Raw genomic sequence first — 22,514 nt, forward strand, 5'->3', positions numbered from 1 at the left:
GTCTCCTCCTTTACCCTGCACTCATTTCACTCCAGCCACATTGTCACCCTTCCTGCTCCAGAAACTCCACAGGAGCATTCTGGCCTTACAGGCTTTGCAGTGCCTGTTCCCTTAGCTGGAACGCTCTCCCCCGAGATCTCCCTATAGTTAACTCTTCTGCCTTCTTCGAGTCTTTGCGCTAATGTCTCTTCTCAATGAGGCTTATTCTCACTACTCTCTTAAAAACTGTAATTTGCCCTCCAATACCATAACACTCCTGATAGTTTTTTTTTATTGCACATGCCATCTTATAACCTACTATATACTTTACTTATGTATATTGATTATTATCTGTCTTTCCCTACTAGAATATAAGCTTCACTAGGACAGGGATTTTTTTTTGAGACAGAGTCTCACTCTGTCGCCCAGGTTGGAGTGCACTGGTGCGATCTTAGCTCACTGCAACCTCTGCCTCCTGGGTTCAAGCGATTCTCCTGTCTCAGCCTCTTGAGTAGCTGGGACCACAGGCACATGCCATCATGCCTGGCTAATTTTTTAATTTTAGTAGAGACAGGGTTTCATCATGTTGGCCAGGCTGGTCTTGAACTCCTGACGTCAAGAGATCCGCCCACCTCAGCCTCCCAAAGTGTTGGGATTACAGGCGTGAGCCACCGCACCTAGCTCCAAGGGATTTTTGTCTTTTGTTTACTGGTTATATGTATCCAAGCACTGGAACAGTGCCTGGCACATGGTAGGGCTCACTAAATATTTATGGAATGGTACTTACAAATTATAAAACACAGTGTATGGCACACAGTGTTTTATAAATATTAACATTTCCAAGGTTCACAACCACTTGGCTCCTACTTACCTTTCCAGCCTCATCTCCCTGTGCTCTTCCTACTATTCCAGCTCAGCTATACTTGACTTGCTCATCTGCAGAGCCTTCCTTATGTACGTTTTTCTCTGTCCATCTATTCCTGCATTTGAGGGATCCATTCTCATTTTCAGGTTTCAAGGTAGAGGGTCTTCCCTGACTATAGGTCAGCCATCTCTACAGCACTCCTCCCACCCCCTACGCGTTCCTTATTCATCACACTGCATTGTAATCCCTTGCTTCTCATTCGTCTTTCCTGCTGCGCCCTGTAACCACAGAGACAATGCCTGTGACAGCAGTCATTGCAGCATCTCCAGCATCCAGCACAGGTCGATAAGTGGGGTTTTCGGCAAATGTTAATTCAGTGAATGAATGAGAAATGCTCACAGCAGCGACTGCATTTCTGCACCTTCGACACACATTATCACGTGTTATTGTATCTTGTGCTGTTCCTTAGGGCATAACAATTGCTAGCATTTTCTAACTCAATCCTCACAACTCTAGGAGGGAGGTACTATTCACGTCCTTATCTGAGAAGTGAGGAACTTGAAGTTTAGAGGAGTTAAAGTTCCTTCTCACTGTCACCCAGGTTGTAAGTGTTGGAGCTGGTTCAAGCCAAGTCCTCTGGCACCAGCGTCCCTAAGCCCACCCTGAGTCACACCATTCTGCCATTTTGCTTCTGGCTTTTCTCCTTAGTTCAAAGTCGGCCAACTACCTGCCCTTAGCAAGCGTGGAGAGAACCCCCCGCACCACCTCAGCAAAGGACTTGTGTGTGGAGGAGCTGCCACCCACGCTCCATTTCACCAAAGTGAAAAGTAATGCCAGGGAGGGCGAACCCCTCATCGGCGAGGTCGCCACTGTCACCAGCGCCCACTGCTTGGTCCAAGGCTGGCGACGCCTCACCGCATCTGGGCCTGACTTCCTGCGTCACTGGGGCGACCCCTGGTCCTGACTTCCACTCCACGCTTTCGTGGATCATGACGACTGGGACCACTCAAAAGCGTATCCAAGTCCTGAGGTCTCCAAAGCGGTGGAGAAACCCGCCCAGCCCCTCACTCCCCGGCTGGGAACTGAGATTCTGGAGGGTGGGCGCCCTGCCGCGGCCCAGTGGGGCTGGGGGCCTCCAGAGTCGGGGTACAGGGCTCGGCGTCCGAGGCTCCACCGCCAGCCGCGCCGACCTGACCCAGGGCCCGGTACAACAGAGGCGGCTCTTCCCAAAGTCACCGATGGAGTGGAGGATAGCCGCCGCCCTCAGGATTTATCACCCGCGAGGCGCTGTTAGCAACTCGTGCCCGGAAGCCACCCCGCCCCGGCACACACATACTCCAGCGCCCCCTCCAGGCGCACTCCACAAACACGGGAGCGCGGCGGCCGCCCCAGCCCTTTGTGACTGGGTGACTGGGGCCGAGCTGCCCGCACTGTCTTCAAACTCCAATCAGGGCTCGGGGCCTCGGAGCTGCACCAATCGGAGATGACCGTGGCCTCAACAGGGCCAATCGGGGGACTCGAGCCCGACAACAGGGCAAGCCGCCAACAGCGATCAATCAGAGGGGAGGAGCGGCTCCCAGACGCCCAATCAGCGACCTTCAGGCGCAGATCGTGGGCGGAGCGGTCGCGAGGCCCGCGAGCCGGCCAATCAGCGGGCGAGCGGCTGCCTCAGCGCGCGCGGTGGGCGGGGCGGGGCGTGTCCGCGCCTAGAAGCAGTGGGCGCTGCGAGCAGCAAGGTCGGGTGAGGAGTAGGGACGACCCCGAACCTGGGGCGGGGGCAGAAGCGGGGGCGCGTGAGGGTCGGGGCGGGGTCTCAGGATGCAGCCGGGCGGCCTCTCAGGGCTGCGGGACGCGGCGGGGAGAGGTGAGGGGCCGGGTTCAGGGCTCGGGGAGGGGGTCCGCCCAGGCGCCGCGGCTGCGGGCGGAGGGGACACTGTTGCCATGGCAGCGCACGTGTGCTCGCTGGAGCGGCCCGGCGCCCCTGCGTTCTTCACCCCGGAACGCATGTGCCCCTTCAGCCAGTCCCCTGCCCGCCTGCGCCCCGCGGCCTCCGTCGCCGCCGGCTCTGGGCCGGGGCCAGCGCAGGGACCGCCCGCCTAGGCCGCCGCCTCTCCCTCGCACCCCCGGCTGCCCGGCTGTTCCTCCCTCCTGCTGTCTCGTCCGGGCAGTGTTGGACACCGCAGGCCTCTGCGTTTTGACCACTAGCGCCGGTTCGCGGAATGGCCACATTCTGGGGACTGGCACCGGAGAGATGCAACCGTCTGAGGGCCTTGGGGTGTCTGTCCCCCAGAGGAATCTTTTTTTTTTTTTTTTGGAGGTGCGGGTCTCGCTCTGTTACCCAAGCTGGTCTCGAACTCGTGAGCTCCGGCGGTCTGCCCGCGGAGGCCTCCCTAAGTGCTGGGATCACAGGTGGGAGCCCCAAGGGATCTTTTTAAATGTCTTACTGTATTAACAAGTGCTTAAGGAATGCTCAGAGAATAGCTCTGATTGGATGAATAAAGACCCCCAAGGGCAGCTTTCCATTCCTCCCACCAATTCTGACGGGCAGAAATAGAAAGTGAACCACGTATATAATTGTACATGTTCTGGTAACCACTTTAAAATAATAAACCAGGTTAAATTAATTTTAATGTATTTGATTTAACCCAGGAGATCCAAAATGTTATTACAACATATAATGAATATTAAATTATTGGTAAGATATTTGAAATTTTTTTTTCATACAAAACCTTCCAAATTTGTCGTGTGTCTGACACCTACAGCACATCTCAGTTCGCACCAGCCACCTTTCAAGTGCTCGCTGGTCCCATAGTGGCTATTATATTAAGCTGCATATTTCTTGTGTATGTGTGAGCTGTTGCCAAAACATGACATCAAATTCAGTGTTCTTCGAAGCCCTCTTCAAAGAACTCTGATTGTGTTGCCGTCAGGCAACGCAAAACATGAGGCACGGTCCTTTTCTTCAAGGAGTTTGCGGTTCGGTTGAGAAAATAGACACCCACAGATTAAGTAGTATTTTAAATGGATGCAATTTGGGCGATAGTAAAGATAACTGGGAGTATATGATTGACAGTCAGATGACTGATCATTATCCTTTCGAATTCAAGGGAGGGCTATCTTCAGGCTTATGCAGGAGGGGAAGATTGGGCCTGGTCTTGAAAGATGGGTAAGTCTTGGACTGTTGGGAAAAGACGAGGAGGGCGTTTTGGTTGAATGGAACTGAATATCACTGCTTTTGTTTTTAGAGTTGAAAATTTACAGAGTCCTGAGGCTTTCAGACTGAAAAAGGCTTTCTTCTGTCGCTGACAATCGCCACCATGATCCATAGTCTTTTCTTGATCAATTCCTCTGGAGACATTTTCCTGGAGAAACATTGGAAAAGTGTGGTCAGCCGTTCTGTTTGTGATTACTTTTTTGAGGCGCAAGAGAGAGCTACTGAGGCAGAAAATGTGCCTCCAGTTATCCCTACCCCTCACCACTATCTCTTAAGTGTTTACCGCCACAAGATCTTTTTTGTGGCTGTGATCCAGACGGAGGTCCCCCCTCTGTTTGTCATTGAGTTTCTTCACCGAGTGGTGGACACATTTCAGGTTTGTGAACGTGGGAAAGTTCATATATGTAAACGTGAAGTGTCTTTATAGTTCTGTTTCCATTGTATAAAGCCTCCATTAAGAAACTTAAAAAAAGAAATCAAAACTCTGGTATTACTCACTTCCTCTCCCATCTGATAAGATTCTGGTTTCTATTTATTGAATTGGCTGCATACAAAATGACAAATGGAATACTTTTGAACCTCTTGCGTGGGAAAGCCATCCTATTTGCGATGACTATATATAGCCTTTCTAGCTCTGATTCTACTTTTTGCTCACAAATTAGAGTTTAGATTGTTTTTGCCTGGTGGTCTTGATCCTAACCATTGTTACCTGCATTGCTTTGAGTTGCATCAGAAAATGATTGTGTAAAGTTTTAGAAAAGAAAAAGTAGAAAAAGCTAAGGAATGCTTAATTTAACTGTCCCAGTCAGGGGTAATTCACGAACCTGTACTAGTTCTCAGGTTTGGGGTGGTTCTTTATAGTGAGAGAGTGCTACTGATGAGCTCTGCTTGCAAAGATGAGATTAGGAAATCTCATGTGCCTGTAAGAATTTAAGTGAGCCATTTTATGAGGCAGTTTTCATTTTAAGGTTTTTCTTCAGGAATAGATTTTAAGAACTTAGGGGGTGATGTCTAAGGGAGGTCAGTGATACCAGGACATGACACCACTTGCAGCACAGGAGTTCAGACTGCACTGGCCCTGGATTCACACAGAGGAACCTTCTCCCAAAAGAACCAATCAACTTCTAACTGTTGTGGTTATTTGCATAACTCAAGTGAGAAGCAAGGGCCCTTTGGTTTAACTTCTGTGTCATATGAGGTCTGGAATGAGTCATGAACACTGGAATTGTGGAATTGGAGAAGAGAATGAGGACCCACACACTATGATAAAAGTTAAAAAGCAAGGCAAAGAGTTCCTTCTCTTGTACTCATATCTGCACCACGTCTAGAACAACCTCCCTTCCCAAGAGAATTAAAATACGTTTTATGTTTTTCCCTGCAATACTCTCTGATAGTACTACTATTCTGGAATTTCAGTTCTCATGCAGCATACCGGCCCCTTTGCACAGTGAAAACGTAAGTATGATAAGTCCCAGTATGTGGAAGAACTAGAAGAACCCAGGACTTGTGATCCTGAACAACTGGGCCTTGTTAGGATTTCCACATGTGATACTTTACCCATTCTGAGACTAACAATCCCACTGGTGAAACTGACAGCCGCTATATGGCCATACTAATGTAACTTACTACAAGACAGGAAATAAGAAGAGTTGTTTGATCTAGTTGAAACCACAGAGGAATTTGGGAAAGCAGAGTAAAGTTGCTAATTTGGAAGTCTGAGACTTCAGAGCTTGTTATTTTTGAAGCAGTTGTTAAAAGTCAGTGGACATCCTGATTCTCAGGTCTTCTCCGATGTGCGTCCTCTCCGGCAGCATGATTTTTCCAGGACCAGAATGTGACAGGAGCGGCCCCGCAATAGAATTGCAGGCTCTCAGGCCGGCTGCAGCACTTGGCCGTATTGCGAGGCTCCTTTCCAGATGCTTAGTTCACATCACGCCTGGTTTATAAAACCTAGTGAGGTGTTTTATTTTTAAAAAATAAATCACTTTTGGGAAGGAAATGTGTGACTTTTTCTTCTTTTAAATTCTCATTCAAAATGAAAATTTTCCTCTTAAAAAGAGGAAATCTTTTTGTTTTAGGAATACATTCCTGACTCTTAGGTGACCCGGGTATTGGAATCTTGTGGATAATTGATGTTATCTAATGTAATTTAGACTCTAGTAGAGTCTGTTCAGTTTTGGATGTCAAAGAAATGGAAAGATGGTGAAACAACCTGGAAACCATACTTATCATGAACAGCGGAAGTGTCTTGGAAGTGTGGCCCTGAGAAGAAAAAAACTGAAGTGAAAACTCGTAGTTTTCAAATAATTGCAGGGCTGTTACATACACTTGCTCTGTAAAACAGAGCTAGGAGGCAAATTTCAGTTTAGCAAAAGAAAGAACTTTGGAATGATCAGAGCTGCTCATGAATAGAATGGACTTTCTCAAAAAGAGTAAATTTTCCTTCATTCTATGAGTTCAAGAGGGTTGCGTGACCCTCTCAGAGGTCCTGGAAAAGACAAACTGACATTGCTGGAAGGGAACATTGAATGGCCACAAACATTTCTTGCTAAATAATGGTCACGCATTCCATTTTGTAGTGCTTTATAGTTTACAAAGTACATTCATGAGCGTTAGTCCTTAATTAGTCATGCCTAGTTCTTATAGCCCTGTACCTCCAGTGGTGTTATCCTGATTATACCATTAAAGAGTCAAGATCAAAATTAATTAACGTGACTTAATCTACAAATGACAAAATTATAATCCAGGTCTTCTGGTTTGAAATCCAGTGCTTTCCCACAATCCAGATAATTTAGCACCTAACGTTAGCCTTTTAAATAAAAGGACAAAGAGTTCTTGGAATGCTAGCATCTTAAAGATAGTCCAAAGGAATTTTCAGGTGTGCTAGCTTGTCCCCCTCGTTTCATTTTTTTCCCCTCTCAACTCTTATTCACTGCATGAATGTTAAGAAATAGCACAGCAGTAGGGGTGAAGATTTTCATGTACTGTTCTTTGTTATATCAAGTATTATTTTGTATAATTCTTTCAAATTCTTGTTGATAAGCACATATAATCAAGATTCAATTTTGTATTCTGTGTATTTTATCAAGTTGAGGAAATTAACCCAAAAGATTTAAGTTCCTCTTGTTTGTAGAGGAAGCTGGTAATGACAATAGTACCATAAGCCAGTCTAGTACTTTCTACCAAACAGACTGCCTAAGAGAACTGTGGTTATGCTGCATTCCCTCATTGTAGAAGAGTAGCCCAGAAACACATGGAGAGGCCAGATCCTTATTCTCTGTAGGCACATTCTTTTATTTATTTATTTATTTTACAGTATCTGAGTGATCAGTGCGTATATTCTGTCTCCATCAGGATTATTTTGGAGTCTGTTCAGAGCCAGTGATCAAAGACAATGTAGTTGTGGTTTATGAGGTATTGGAAGAGATGCTTGACAATGGTTTTCCATTGGCTACCGAGTCGAACATTCTTAAAGAACTCATAAAGCCTCCCACTATCCTTCGAACAGTTGTCAACACCATCACAGGTAAGGCGGAGGGGGAAACTGATAGAGAGTGGCCATCCTGCAGCCTGAGTGGCTTAGTCCAGTGTCGCACATTGTTTTGAGTGTTTGTCTTTGGGGATTTCAGGTGTCCCAGTGCTTTAATTTTGCTCTTTGTAGTTTTTTGTTTTTTTTTTTTTCTGAGACAGAGTCTCCCTCTGTCACCCAGGCTGGAGTGCAGTGGCGTGATCTTGGCTCACTGCAACCTCCGCCTCCTGGGTTGAAGTGATTCTCCTGCCTCAGCCTCCCAAGTAGCTGGGATTACAGGCATGTACCACCACACCCAGCTAATTTTTGTATTTTTAGTAGAAATGGTGTTTCACTATGTTGGCTAGGCTGGTCTTGAACTCCTGGCCTCAGGGGATCCGCCTGCCTTGGTCTCCCAAAGTGCTGGGATTACAGGCGTGAGCCACCACGCCTGGCCGCTCTCGTAGACTGAGTACAACCTGAAATAATATTTTTGCTTTGTGGAAAATACCCTGATTTTAATGACAAAATAAAGTGTTCTTTAAAAATATTTTTTTCTGATTACAGAAGAAACACATGATTATTGTAGAAACTTCAGAAATACAGAAAAGCACAAAGAATGCAAAAATTACTCTTAATCCCACCACACTTTTAACATGTGATATTTTATGAACATTATCCTATGATGATGTCTTCTACATGGTTTTTTTTGTTTTTGTTTTTTTTGAGATGGCGTCTTGCTCTGTTGCCCAGGCTGGAGTGCAGTGGTGCGATCTCAACTCGCTGCAACCTCCGCCTCCCAGGCTCAAGGATTCTCCTGCCTCAGCCTCCCGAGTAGCTGGGATTACAGGCACACGCCACCATGCCCAGCTAATTTTTGTATTTTTTAGTAGAGATGGGGTTTCATCATGTTGACTATGCTGGTCTGTAATGCCTGACCTCAAGTGATCCACCCACCTCGGCCTAGCAAAGTTCTGAGATTACAGGTGGGAGTCGCTACGCCTGGCCTTCATTTTTAATAATTTATGGTTTTCTTCCATGTGGAGTGGACCCAAAGTTATTTACTGAATCCCTATTTATGATGTTACTGATTTTTTGTTCTTTTAAATAACAAGGATTACCATTCTTATACTTGAACCTTGGTGTGCACATCTGGGATAATTTCTTTAAAGTAGTAGAGGTAGCAATGCTGTGTCAAGGGGTGTATACATTTTAAGTACTGTAATGTGTTGCCCTCCAGAAAAGTTAGGCCAATTTATACTTTCAGTAACAATTTCAAAGCACTGTAGTGAACCCTATTATTGTCATTAATAATTGTTTAGAAACATTGGCAATTTGATAGTTTATTGATATCTTGTATTTACACAGTCATTTTTTGTTATTAAGGAGACTAAAATCTTTTCAAGTATTTGTTGACTGTTTTTCCTCTATTGTGAATTACCTTTTCATGTCCTTTGTTCATTTTTTTGTTGTTGAAATGTATTTCTTTTTTCACATGGATTTAAAATCTCTTTTATGGGAGATCTTTATGTCTTTTGATTACTGCATTACAGATATTTTCTTACAGTCTGTCACTTGTGATTTAGCTTTGTTCTGGTGGTGTTTAGCCACATTTTAAATGTTTTGATTTAATCAAATTAATCATTCTGTTTCATTAAAGTTTTACATTTTGGGTCTTGTTTAATGCATAAGCAAGCATTTTCATGAAATTTTACAAACTGATTGAAAAATACATTTTAAAAGTATAAATATTGCAAGAATAGCCAGGACAGTTTTTGAAAAGAATTACATAGGGGTTGTTGGGAGGATTTGTCCTGTCAAATATCATGACAAGTTACGTTTGTATAGTACACAAGACAAATATTCGTACAGTAGACATCCTACAAGACCCAAGAGAGTTTTGAAAATAATATTTTTAAAAAGAGGAAAGATCAGATGTGTCCTACCAGATATCAGATATATTACAGGTTTAACATCCCAAATCCAAAATCCAGAATGCTGTACAATCCAAAACTTTTTGGATACTGACATGACACTCAAAGGAAATGCTCATTGGAGGATTTCAGATTTTTGAATTTGGGATGCTCAACTGGTATAATCCAAATATTCCAAAATTTAAAAAAATCCAAAATTTGAAACACTTCTGGTCCCGAACATTTCAGGTAAACATTACTCAATCTGTATGAAGTTTGGGTAGTTTTTAAAATTTGGTATTTGTCCGTAACAGACAGATAGGTCATTGGGATAAAATAGTCCAGAAACAGACCCTTGCTTTTATAGGAATTTGGTGTAGATAGATGTGGTCATTTATCGAATCAGTGGACCAGGGGCTGGTTGTTAACTATATTGTATTAGGACAGTCAGCTTCAATATGGAAAAAATTAAGTGCCTCCACTTCACACTATACACAAAATAAAGTCTAGCTAGGTTAAGGAGTTAAACACAGACTTTATAATTATTAGACAAAAACAGGAGAATGTCTTTTTGATCTCAGAGAAGGGAAGATCTTTTTTAAAAGTCTAGTTTGTGATTTTATTTTTGGATTTAATTATTTAATCCATTTGAAAATTATCGCCGGGCACAGTGGCTCACGCCTGTAATCCCAGCACTTTGGGAGGCCGAGGTGGGTGGATCACGAGGTCAGGAGATCGAGACCATCCTGGCTAACATGGTGAAACCCCATCTCTACTAAATGTACAAAAACTTAGCCGGGTGTGATGGCGGGCACCTGTAGTCCTAGCTACTTGGGAGGCTGAGGCAGAGAGAATGGTGTGAACCCGGGAGACAGAGCTTGCAGTGAGCAGAGATCGTGCCACTGCACTCCAGCCTGGGCGACAGAGGGAGACTCTGTCTCAAAAAAAAAAAAAAAGAAAAGAAAAGAAAATTATCTTGGTGTGCAGCAATAATGTTTATTTCTTCAAAAGAGTTTTCCTAGCACCGTTGTGTAATTTATCCTTTTCTCCTGTTTTAGAATGACATTTCTATCTTGTCCTGTCATTATGGATTCTTGGTCTGTTTTTAGGCTTTCCTGCCTTTTCCCTAGACTGCTTTGATTATTATATCTTGATGATACATTTTAATACATAGTTCCTCTTTTTAAGGAAACAAATTTGGTGGTTTCTTCAATATTCTGAGTTCATTTTAAGCCTTAAAAGCTTTGTTAGTGCCTGAATCATTTACGAATATTATGAAGTGAATTAAGCCTGTATCTCACTTTAATCTAGAAAAGAGTATCTAAGAACCACTTTTGAAAAGTTGAAATGGGCCTGACATATTGGCTCACGCCTGTATCCAATACTTTAGGAGGCCGAGGCAGGAGGATCAGTCAAGCACAGGAGTTCGAAACCAGTCTGGGCAACTTGATGAAACCGTGTCTTTACAAAAAATATAAAAATTAGCCAAGCATGCTGATGCATGCCTGTGGTCCCAGCTACTCTGGAGGCTAAGGTGGGAGGATCACTTGAGCCCAGGAGGTCGAGGCTGCAGTGAGTTATGATTGTGCCTATGAATAGCCACTGAACTCCAGCATGGGCAACATAGGAAGACCCTATCTTTTAAAAAAATTTTTTAGCTGGGCACGGTGGCTCACACCTGTAATCTCAGCACTTTGGGAGGCCGAGTCGGGTGGATCATAAGGTCAGGAGTTCAAGACCAGCCTGGCCAACATAGTGAAACCCCGTCTCTACTAAAAATACAAAAATTAGCCGGGTGTGGTGGCACACGCCTGTAGTCCCAGCTACTCGGGAGGCTGAGGCAGGAGAATTGTTTGAACCTGGAAGGCAGAGGTTGTAGTAAGCCAAGACTGCACCACTGCACTCCAGCCTGGGCGATAGAGCAAGACTGTATCTAAAAAAAATTTTTTTTTAAAGACAGAAAATAAAAGGATCCAGGTAATGGAAGAAGGAAATAGAATTTAAATTAATGTATTTTATTATGTCAGTATAAAACCTTTTGAATTAAAAAAAAATTTATGCCAGTAAAGGAAAAAACAAGTGAAGGAATTGATCTACAATTCTTAAAGACAGGAAGAGATCAAATTTGTATTCTTTTCCTAAGTTTCAGTGTTGGAACTTAGGAATGAGACAGATCATATTGATATGTACATTTTAATACCTACTATAAATGTACCTAAGAACCTACCTCAGGCTCAAATACTGTTTTTACCCATGAAATTTTTATATCAATATGTAGATTACGAACTCTACTGAAAGCCAATACATTATTTAAGCTGCAAGCTATTGTGGAATCTGAGATACTAAGTTCAGGTTACTTTCAAAACCAAAATATGATATCTGTTTCTCCGGTAACTTTTTCTTAAGCCTTTATTCTGTTCGAAGAGGCAGACCAGATGGCAACAAGGGGTTTTAAAAATAGACTAGTTTACCCCATATAGAAGTTGGGAAAAATCTCATCTGTTTGAAAAATTCTTCAATTGAGTGCATGAATAGTGGGAGCATAGAAACTTCTAGGGAGGTGTTCTGTGGTTCTAGAGTCAAAATGGTGTTAAAATACAGTAATATTAATTGTCTCAGGAAGCACGAATGTGGGTGACCAGCTTCCCACTGGGCAGCTGTCAGTGGTGCCTTGGCGACGGACTGGGGTGAAATACACCAACAATGAGGCCTATTTTGATGTGATTGAAGAGATTGATGCAATTATTGATAAATCAGGTAGGTGCTTTTAATATGTTCTCAGAAATACGAAAATAGAAAGGGGCCTCTTTCATATAATGCTTGTAGTTTCAGAATTAACCCCCACTCAAGGTCATTCACTTTACTTTAGTGCCTACTTTGTGCCAGGCACTGTGCTGCATACTGGGAATGGACGTTAATATTATGATGCAGACCAGGGTTTATTTCATACTTTTACTTGCTTTATTGGTCTTATCCTCTTGAATAAAAAAGAGAAGTAACAGGCCAGATGCAGTGACTCACGCCTATAATCCCAGCACTTTGGGAAGCCGAGGCGGGAGGATTGTTTGAGCTCCAGAGTTGAGCTCAGAGCTCCAGCCTGAGCAACATAGTGAGACCCTGAGCAACATAGTGAGACCCCATCTCCACAAAAAGTGAAAAAAATTACCTGAGCATAGTGGTGCATGCCTGTATTCCTAGCTTCATGAGGGGCTGAGGTGGGAGGATTGCTTGAGCCTGGGAAGTTGAGGTTGCAGTAAGCCCTGATCATGACACTGCACTCCAGCCTGGGCAACAGCAAGACCCTGTCTCAAAAAAAAAAAAAAAAAAAAAAAAAAGAAGTAACAAATTAACTTCTTATTGATTAAATTTCCTTTTTGAAAGTATTTGGCTCCCGGTTCTGATGGCAGAACTAAAGTTGTAATCACAAAATTCAGGGAGCCGCCTTTTCTATGTGTTCTGAATTAGGTAAATATGACTAGAAGTCCTGGAGCTTCAGAATTTGTAGAAGCCAGTCATGATGGTATGAGCCTATAGTCCCAACTATTGGGAGGCTGAGGTGAGAGGATCACTTAAGCCCAGTAGTTGGAGACTGCAATGAGGTATGATTATGCCTGTGAATAATAGCTGCACTCTAGCCTGGGCAACATAGTGAGACCCTGTCTTTAATTAAAAAGAAAAAAAATTGTAAAAAGTCCTTTCCACATTAGTGAAGTTATTCATTCAATAGATGTTTATTGAAAACTTGCATCATAGCACAGTGCTAGATAGTGGGCACTCGATGATGAATAAGACATAGTCTGTGGCTGCAGAAAGTTAAGTCTAGTGAGGGAGAGAGGAAGGTAAAAAGGTGGAGCATGTGAGAGGTACCCACCCCTGAGCAAAGTGCAACAGAGAGGTGGGGGTATTTATGCTTCATCGGTGGATTGAAATGAAGTTATTAAGATGTGTGGATTTGGGAGCAAAGTATGCGTAAACATCACAATATTGAGCAAAAAATTAGATGCATAAGATTATAGACAGTGGGATTACATGTATATGAAGTTTGAAAACAGATGCAATTTAGTCTAAGGTAATAGAAGTCAGAATTTTGGGGATGTGGATTACCTGGGATGGGTAAGAGGGAGCGCTTGGATGCTGAAAATGTTCTGTATCTTGCTGTAGCTAGTATTTGCATAAATGTATATATATTTAAAAATTCATTGAGCTGTACACTTTAAGATTTTTACATTTTACTGTTGACCTCAATGAGAAAGTAAAATATATATGGCCAGATCATGAAGAACCTTGCCTGCCAGTTTAAGGAGGGCAGATGTGAGTGATTGAAGAGTTTTAAGTTGGGAATGACTTGATGAGACTTGTAATTTAGAGCGATGAGTCTGGCTGCTGTGTGAAGAATGGCCTGAAGTGGGGTGGGCCTAAAGGCAGGGAGCAGCTAGGAGGCTGAAATCCAGGCCCAAAACATAGACGTCCATAGTGCAATGAGGACAGAGAGGAATGCACAGACCAGAGAGAGGTGAGTCCTCGAAAAGAAAGGAGCTGATCATTGGCTGGATGTGGGCGGAGGAAGTGGACGTCGTCAGGGATGTGTCTGTGTTTCTGGCCTAGGCAGCAGGATAGATGGTGCCATCACACAGATGTGGAAATGGGAGCACCGGGTTCAGGGCATGAGAGAATGGACTCACTTCTGACATGTGCCTCAGTGTCATCCAAGTGGAGATGTCCATTAGGCAGGAGTGGGGCTGAACTTGAAAAAAGAATAGGTAATGATAGGCCGTAAATGAACATTGAAGCCTTGGGAAGTAGGTAAAATAACCCAGGAGAATGTGTAAAGTGAAAGAAAATAGAAGTTCAGAACTGAAAAAGCATTTAAGGGATGTGCAAAGAAAGAGAACCAGGCCGGGCGCGGTGGCTCACGCTTGTAATCCCAGCACTTTGGGAGGCCAAGGCGGGCAGATCACGAGGTCAGGAGATCGAGATCACGGTGAAACCCCATATCTACTAAAAATACAAAAAATTAGCCAGGCGTGGTGGCGGGCGCCTGTAGTCCCAGCTACTCGGAGAGGCTGAGGCAGGAGAATGGCGTGAACCCGGGAGGCGGAGCTTGCAGTGAGCCAAGATTGCGCCACTGCACTCCAGCCTGGGCGACAGAGCCAGACTCTGTCTCAAAAAAAAAAAAAAAAAAAAAGAAAGAGAACCTGCCGAAGACCCTGAGGAAGAGGAGCTGGGAAAATAGGAGGACACCAGGAGAGGTTAGGAGGGAGGGACGTTTGAGAAGGCAGAAGTGACTGACAGTTACACATGCCACATAGAGGACCTGTAGAATAGAGACCAGGAGTGACCACTCACTTTGGCAGCAGAGCTTATTGGCGACCTTAGGGAGAACAGTTTCTGATAGGAAATTTTCTGAACCATTGGCTAAAATAATGATACTCTGTTTAATTCTGATATTAGACTGAAAACTCCTTTAGGCTAATAACTACCTCATTAATCTTTTTATCACCATTACCTCACCGTAGTGTCTCATACTTGATGTGCAGTTGATAAGTGTTCAGAATGATGGATAGATGGATTGTATAAATGAATTGGATGGCTAGACAGAAGGAAAGAAAGAGAGAGGAAGGGGAGGGAGAGAGGGAGAGAGGAAGAGAGGGAGAGGAGATAAGTTTGTTGAGAAGGACAGAGAAGTATTCAGTAATCTGTGTTCTTTTTGTCTTATTCCTGTCTCAGGCTCCACAATTACTGCTGAGATCCAGGGGGTGATTGATGCCTGTGTCAAGCTGACTGGCATGCCAGACCTTACACTTTCCTTCATGGTAAAATCCTGGGCCAGAGATTGAGTTCTTGGGATGAGAAATTAAATGCTGCTGGAAAGACAGAGTAGTGGGAATGGAATAGAACAAGAAGAAATAATTAGGACAGCCATGAAGCTTGTCTTAGGCTTGAATTTTCTAGAAGTTACTACTTGATTTCTCTGTGTGTGTGTGTGTGTGTGGTGTGTTTTAATTAAAAACAGCATTTAAATTGCTTTCTTGAAAGCACTGCGGGTGTTTAATGCCCACTTCTTGCTTCTCCTCTCCTGGTGACTGTAGAACCCTAGGTTGTTGGATGATGTCAGCTTCCATCCTTGTGTTCGTTTCAAGCGCTGGGAATCCGAGCGCATCCTCTCCTTCATCCCTCCTGATGGAAACTTCCGCCTGCTGTCTTACCATGTCAGTGCACAGAAGTAAGCAGCTCTTATAATTAAGAATGGAATCTGTGTACGTACATGTATGTGGAAACCATATCTGTAGTGATTAAGAACTCAGGCTCTAGAGTTACCTGGGTTCACATTCCAGCTTCTGTGGTTACTAATTGGGTAACCTCAGGTGAGTTGCTTAACCTCTATGTATCTCTTTTCTCATCTGTAAATGGAAAATAATAAAAGTACCTTGTTCTGAAGATTGAATAAGAGAATCTGAATAGTGCCTAAAACAAAGAAGTGCTCATTAAGTTTGCTGTTATTTTTGTTGTTATGTGTCTAAACAAGAACATTATTCTCTCAAATCAGAATCTGGGTATACTGTGTTCAATATCCCTGATCTAAAAGAAGCATTAAGTTATGCTATGAAAAAGCATAAAATGCAGTGATTTTTGGTCTTGAACGTTCTCTTTAATTTGGAATCTAAAGGCTTTTGGAAGCAGTTTTGTATAGTATAAGGTATGCAGACAGAAGAGAGTCAGGAGGCCTCAGAGCCACCAGTCCCTTCCTGTGTGATGTGGAATGAATCATTTGGGAAAATATCTGCGTGCTTGAGGTCAAAGCCTCTGGAATCAGACTCCCTGGACTTAAACCCCATCTTCAGTACTTAGAGCCTTGGGCAAGTTACTTAATCTCAGTTAAGTATAAGGACATCAGTATTCATCTATAAAATCAGTACTTACTGCATAGTTACAGTAGCAGTATCTACTTCATAGTTATTGGGAGGATTAAACACAGTAGGAGTTAAATGGATAGACACCATTTAGCATAGTGACTGGCAAACAGGAAGTACTCAATAAATGTTAGGAACTGTTATTACTTCAGGGTTATTCCGTGACTTCTCTGAATGCTTTTCTTCTGTCAAATCATGACAGCCTACCCTACCTTATGGGGTTTTTGTAAGGACCAGATGAGGTCAGATGAAGGCATTCTAAAAAAATTATAGAGACAAGAGGATCACTTGAGCCCAGGAGTTCGAGACCAGCAGGGGCAACATGGCCAAACCTTGTATCTAGAAAAAAAAAAAAAAATGTAAAAATTAGCGGGGTGTGATGTTGTGTGCCTGTGGTCCCAGCTTCTCAGGAGGCAGAGGTGGGAGGATCACTTGAGCCTGGTAGGTCGAGGCTGCAGTGAGCTATGATCATGCCACCGCACTCCAACCAGGCTGACCAAGCCAGACCCTATCTCAAAAATAAAAATAAAAATAAAAAAATAAAAGGTCCATGAGCTATGAATATTATTCTCCCCAGTGCAAATGATGATTGGTCACATGTTACGAGTTAAAAACATAGAGACATAACGACAATACAGTTTTGTACATTATGCTTTTGTCATAGTAGTATACTTTCTGATTTTGTTCAGAGTCGTTAGAAAAGTTAATTTACTTACTAGACAGTATCTTAGCTTTTCAAAAAGAAAAAATTAGATGACTGGGGTTTTTTTCTGTTTATTTTTTCAGATAAAAAGTAAGGACATAGTTAAGGGAGAAGAAGCTACCCACAGGGCAGAAAGAGCATCATGTGAAAGGAAGAACTACCATTTTCCCAGTGCACGAATGAAATGACTCTTTGTCTCTCATTTCCAGTCTGGTTGCAATCCCAGTGTATGTCAAACATAACATCAGTTTCCGGGACAGTAGTTCCCTTGGACGCTTTGAAATAACGGTGGGACCCAAGCAGACGATGGGGAAGACCATCGAGGGAGTGACTGTCACCAGCCAGATGCCCAAGGGAGTCCTGAATATGAACCTTACTCCATCACAGGGGACGCACACATTCGACCCAGTCACAAAGGTAGGGATGAGCAGGACATCTTGAATTGCTGATGTTAAGCAGAAACCAGTCTGCAGGCTCTCTGCGTAGACTCTAGACCTTGTTTGGAAGGTGAGATGAATCAAAGGGACCTTGTTTTCTCCTGCGAGGTAACTTAACAGTAACACATAGGATTCTCAATGGAAAGATACCCAGAGGCAGCACATAATGTTGTGGACAGATGCCCTGAGTTTAGATCTCAGCCACCTCAAATGCAGGGTTCTGCTGTAACTATTTTTTGGAAAGACCACTTCTCCATTTTTATTTTCTTTGAAGATGCTGTCTTGGGATGTAGGAAAAATAAATCCACAAAAGCTACCAAGTTTGAAGGGGACCATGAGTCTTCAGGCAGGAGCTTCCAAACCAGATGAAAACCCCACAATTAACCTGCAGTTTAAGATCCAGCAGCTGGCCATTTCTGGTGAGTGACCCAGAGCTCAAGAGGCTCCAAAGGGAACAAAAACGGCTTTCTGCCACATGGTGCAGGCACCAGGAAGCCTTTCTGGGCTTCCTGTTTACAAGGTTTAGTTTCATTACCTGATATACAATCTTTAGTAACATCTTTTCTGGCATGTTTCTGGGGAAAATTTACAATCCTTCCTTTGAAGTTGGCATAAGTGACCTGAATAAAAGTGTCTAAGACACACTGAGAAAGAAACAGTATTGGTAGAAGGAAATATTCACCAGCCATTTTTGGATCATCTTAGGGTTATTCATTTCAGGCTCCCAAGGTTTTCAGTATGAGAATCCATGTGCATTCTCAGCTATAACTGAAGAGTAATTTCCACTCCTTTCTTCTGATTTCAGAAGACTTTCATGTTTGCTCTTATTTCTCTTTTGGAACCACTGGGCCTTTCCAGGTCAGTTCACTATAGTCTGTGCCGACCTTAGCACGATAGTCATCGGTTACCACTTTGGGGGCATTTACCATGTTCCAGGCACTGTTTTAAGCTCTTTTCATGTGTTTTCTCTTTTAATCCTTAGAAACTCTGTGATGTGGAAAAGAGGTGACTTTAGCTTTATATGAAGTTTCTGTTTTTCTGTACAAACAGGCCTTATGTAATTTAAGTGATTGGAATTCATTTGAAGTATAAGCTCTTCCATCTTGAACCAATAAACTATAAAGCTCTATACAATATAAAATATTCTTGGCTTAGTCTAGTTAGAATACTTAGGAAGCATTCATTTATTAATTTATTACTTTCATTGTTAATTCTTTTAGTTATAATTTACTTCATTATTCATTTGTTTTGTTATTAATTCATTTATTCAGTCCAATAATTTGAGAAAAATCATGCAGGGGTCTAATTTTTTCCTTTTCCTCATTTTAGTCTACACATTACTTTGTGCCCTTTCCACTTCAGGGACAGGTCTTCTCATAGGTAGCTTGTCTGTTGGAGCCTTTTTTTGCTGTCAGTATCTGTCCCAAGACTGGAGAATCCATCTGCTCTGCATAAGTGGTTCCCTGTCACAGCAATGTCGGTCCCACTGACCTCAGTGTATTGAAGTGAACAGACACAGGCGACCTGCTCCTTTTGAATAATACTCATGTCTATTTTCCCTCTCTCCTTCCTTTCTAGGACTCAAGGTGAATCGCCTGGATATGTATGGAGAAAAGTACAAACCCTTTAAGGGCATAAAATACATGACCAAAGCTGGAAAGTTCCAAGTTCGAACCTGAAGGGAGCATTTGCTGAGGGAATAGTCTTGCACACTTTTTCATTTCTTACTTGTCTAAAAGTAAAAAAAATATATCAGCCTGTCTCCTAGGTCAGTTCCCTCCTGGACCCACCCGCTCCCTTTTTTCCTTAGCCTTCAGTGCCATGGAACTAATCAAGGGAGGAAAAGGTCACCAGGGAGAACTGGACAGAACTGAAACACAGCAACACCAGTTCTCAAGGACGAGGTGTGTGATGGGGATAGGAAGCTTGGTGCTTATGTAACCATTTTAAACGTGGTTTCTATAGGAAAGACCAACATTTGTTTAGCTTGCTTGGCTTTAAAGTCGATGAAAGACTTCTTTGTTGATTTTTTAAGACAGAAATATTAGAAAGAAAGAAAGATGGGAAGAAAATGAATGTTAGTCAAGGAAAGGCCAGTTAAGGATCTGATCTATGAAGGAGAAGAAAGAGGGAAGAGAAGTAAAGGAGTTAGGAGGAGACACTTAAATGAAAGATTGGCAAGAAAAGTGGTCAGACTCTACCTTAAGGAGGGATGGGAAGGAAAAGAGTTGAGTTGGTTTCTTTCTAATTCCTCTACTCATGTAGAAAACACTTGTACTTCTGGAAATGGACTGGAAACTTTTTAAATTTGAGTCCACTATTGACATGGAAACCCCAGTGGAATCAGATTTTCCCTCGAAGACCATGATGGTATCGGACTAGTTTTCAGACACTGACTGTTGCTGTCCATTAGCACTTGGTCTCTTATCTTCAGTGAGAAGGTGACCCGTCGTCTTCCCATGGTGGCTGCCTAAAATGCTTCTTTTCTAACCCAAAACAGTTATACTCACATCCTTTACAGAATTCACCAGCCATTTCTACAGGATCTTTTAAAAGTAAGAGGGTTTCAGAGAAGCCAATCCCATAATCCCCAGTGCAGCCAGGGTTTGTGTGTCATCGTACTGGAGTAGAGAGGGCCGACTCTTCCCATGAAGGTGGGCACGGCTGTGAGTGAGTGAGCTCATATCTCCATTTGTCAGTGCTGGACTGGTACCAGATTGTAACCTTCCCGTTGGTCAGAAACTTTTCCATCTGTCGCCCTAGAAAAAGAGAAAGCTTACCATCGAGGATGTGGTTGATCCTTGAAACTGCTTGGTAAAGTTATCATTTCCTCACAGTCTTTTCTTTTGTACTCTATCATGTATTCATTAATATCTACCAGTCCCTTTTCATTCTAAGACAAAACATTTCCCCTAAATCTCTGAATAAAATCAGTGCTGTAGGAAGATGGACTGTGTTGATCATGGGTGTAAGCAACACAGTTTAAGAAACATGGCAACTAAAGGGATACCTCAGGCTTTCTTTCCCAGTGGGTCATTTTTGTCCTAGTTCAGTGCATCTATTACTATTGAAATATTTATAAAAAAGGTTTTTTGTTTAATTATAGCTTAAGGAATGATACTGTGCTCTGCTTTGTGCATGGAGAAAAAGGAAGACCCGTACTCTTCACACCCTAGAGCTTTTCTCTAAATATTGTGCAAAGTTTTTGCTAGTTTTATCTTCCGACTTTGGGACTAGTTTTTGCTGCAGAGTTATGTTGCTTTGTGATTTTCTTCTGGGATAAAGTGTACTGTACACAACCAGATGTGTTCCACACTCCATCACTCCACAATTTGTCCTGGAGTGACATATACATCCACCACGGAAAGGGAAGCGTCTCTGCCTGTGGATTCCCAAGTACTTGGAAGCACCTCTCTTGAGGAACCTACAGGATTCTAAGGTTTCCTAGGTCACTGAACAACTAATCTTGGTCCCTGAATATTTCTAGGTTTGTAAGTGCAGCAGTTTTATTTCCTCTAGAACTCATCCTGTTTCAAGGGAAGTACCTAAGAAGATATAGAGTGTTTCTAAGGTAAGGGACCTGCAGGTGTAAGCATAGATGAAATAACTGTTCTGTCATGTGTGCAGCAGGCGGTGGATCGCAGCAGGCTTCGCTGCCACCATCCCTGCAGTGTCAGCATAAGCAGTGCAGGGTGTTTCCATCAAGCCGTTTGGTTCCATGTGTGTTTAACATGTGCAGAAGTAGCTTCTCTGTTTAAGTTTAATAAAGTTGAGTTTCACCAGGCCTCTGTGTCCTAAGTGGTTTGTTACCAGAACTAACAATAATGCTATGCCACTCAAACCTCAGTAGAAGCAGTGAGTAAGGAACTCATCGACTCAGGAGGATCTTACTGCTTCTGTCCTGTCCAGCCAGCAGACCTAAAGCATGTGTTTCGATTGATTCTTTGGTCACATCTGGAAGATAGCAGATGCTGATACTAACGCCATTTTTAGGGTTATGAGCATAAGGTTCAGATCCACCTGGTTATTTTTCACCAGGGTTTTAAAAGACGAAACCGTTGAAGCTGCCGGCATTTAGTCCAGCGCTTTCCCCATTCTCTTGACCTGCTTCTCTTGTCTTGTTAATTCAGGCATGAAACAGGGTGTCGCAGTACTCTGGCGTCTTTATTCCAGGAGAGGCTTCTTACAAGATAAGGCACTGGGAGTCGATTGTTACACCACACCTGTAACAATTTTCTATAAACATCTCATGGCCATCAAAAAGGCTTAAAACTCAGTGCGTACTCGCTGTGAGTGTTCAGTGCCAGCTAGTGCTCCACCCCTTCTCCCTCTCAGCCAGACTGTCTCTTCGCCTGTGCTCCCGGTGCTCTGACCCTGTTGGTGGGACAGGAAGTTGGTTGTATACATGTACTTTTCTCTGTGGCCAGTAGGTGGGGACTCCGTGCCATCAATACTCATTTCAATTGTTAGTTTTTTTTGTTTTTTTTTTTTTGTGGGGGGTACGGAGTCTTGCCCTGTTGCCCGGGCTGGTGTGCAGTGGCGGGATCTCGGCTAACTGCAATCTCCGCCTCCTGGATTCAAGCGATTCTCCTGCCTCAGACTCCCGAGTAGCTAGGATTACAGGCGCCCGCCACCATGCCCAGCTAATTTTTTTTTTGTATGTTTAGTAAAGACAGGATTTCACTATGTTAGCCAGACTGGTCTTGAGATCTGCCCGCCTCGGCCTCCCAAAGTGCTGGGATTACAGGCATGAGCCATTGCGCCTGGCCAACTGTTAGAATTTTTTTTTTTTTTGAGGCGGAGTCTCGCTCTGTCGCCCAGTCTGGAGTGCAGTGGCGCGATTTCGGCTCACTGCAAGCTCTGCCTCCCGGGTTCACGCCATTCTCCTGCCTCAGCCTCAGAGTAGCTGGGACTACAGGAGCCCGCCACCATGCCCCACTGATTTTTTTTTTTTTTTTTTTAAGTAGAAATGGGGTTTCACTGT

General features: G+C 43.2%; 1 protein-coding gene across 7 annotated transcripts; it reads left to right on the top strand.

Annotated features, from left to right (window-relative positions):
• The first annotated feature begins 2,542 nt into the window (after positions 1 to 2,542).
• Positions 2,543 to 21,314, top strand: AP3M2 (adaptor related protein complex 3 subunit mu 2). Of its 7 annotated transcripts, none has more exons than XM_032144343.2 (9): positions 2,543 to 2,585; positions 4,090 to 4,434; positions 7,413 to 7,584; positions 12,099 to 12,236; positions 15,207 to 15,292; positions 15,569 to 15,702; positions 17,303 to 17,510; positions 17,805 to 17,949; positions 19,109 to 21,314. In XM_032144343.2, exons 2-9 carry the CDS (start codon positions 4,162 to 4,164, stop codon positions 19,207 to 19,209), a joined length of 1,257 nt encoding a protein of 418 aa, XP_032000234.1. In that variant the 5' UTR covers positions 2,543 to 2,585; positions 4,090 to 4,161; the 3' UTR covers positions 19,210 to 21,314. The 7 variants fall into 7 exon arrangements, with proteins under 7 accessions (XP_032000234.1, XP_032000237.1, XP_032000235.1 ...); XM_032144346.2 differs by having other exon boundaries at positions 2,562 to 2,580; XM_032144344.2 differs by lacking the exon at positions 2,543 to 2,585 and adding an exon at positions 2,623 to 2,708.
• Positions 21,315 to 22,514: the final 1,200 nt, after the last annotated feature.

The sequence above is a fragment of the Hylobates moloch genome, unplaced genomic scaffold (genome assembly GCF_009828535.3).
Source record: "Hylobates moloch isolate HMO894 unplaced genomic scaffold, HMol_V3 SCAFFOLD_22, whole genome shotgun sequence".
In the NCBI taxonomy this organism is placed as follows: Eukaryota; Metazoa; Chordata; class Mammalia; order Primates; family Hylobatidae; genus Hylobates; species Hylobates moloch.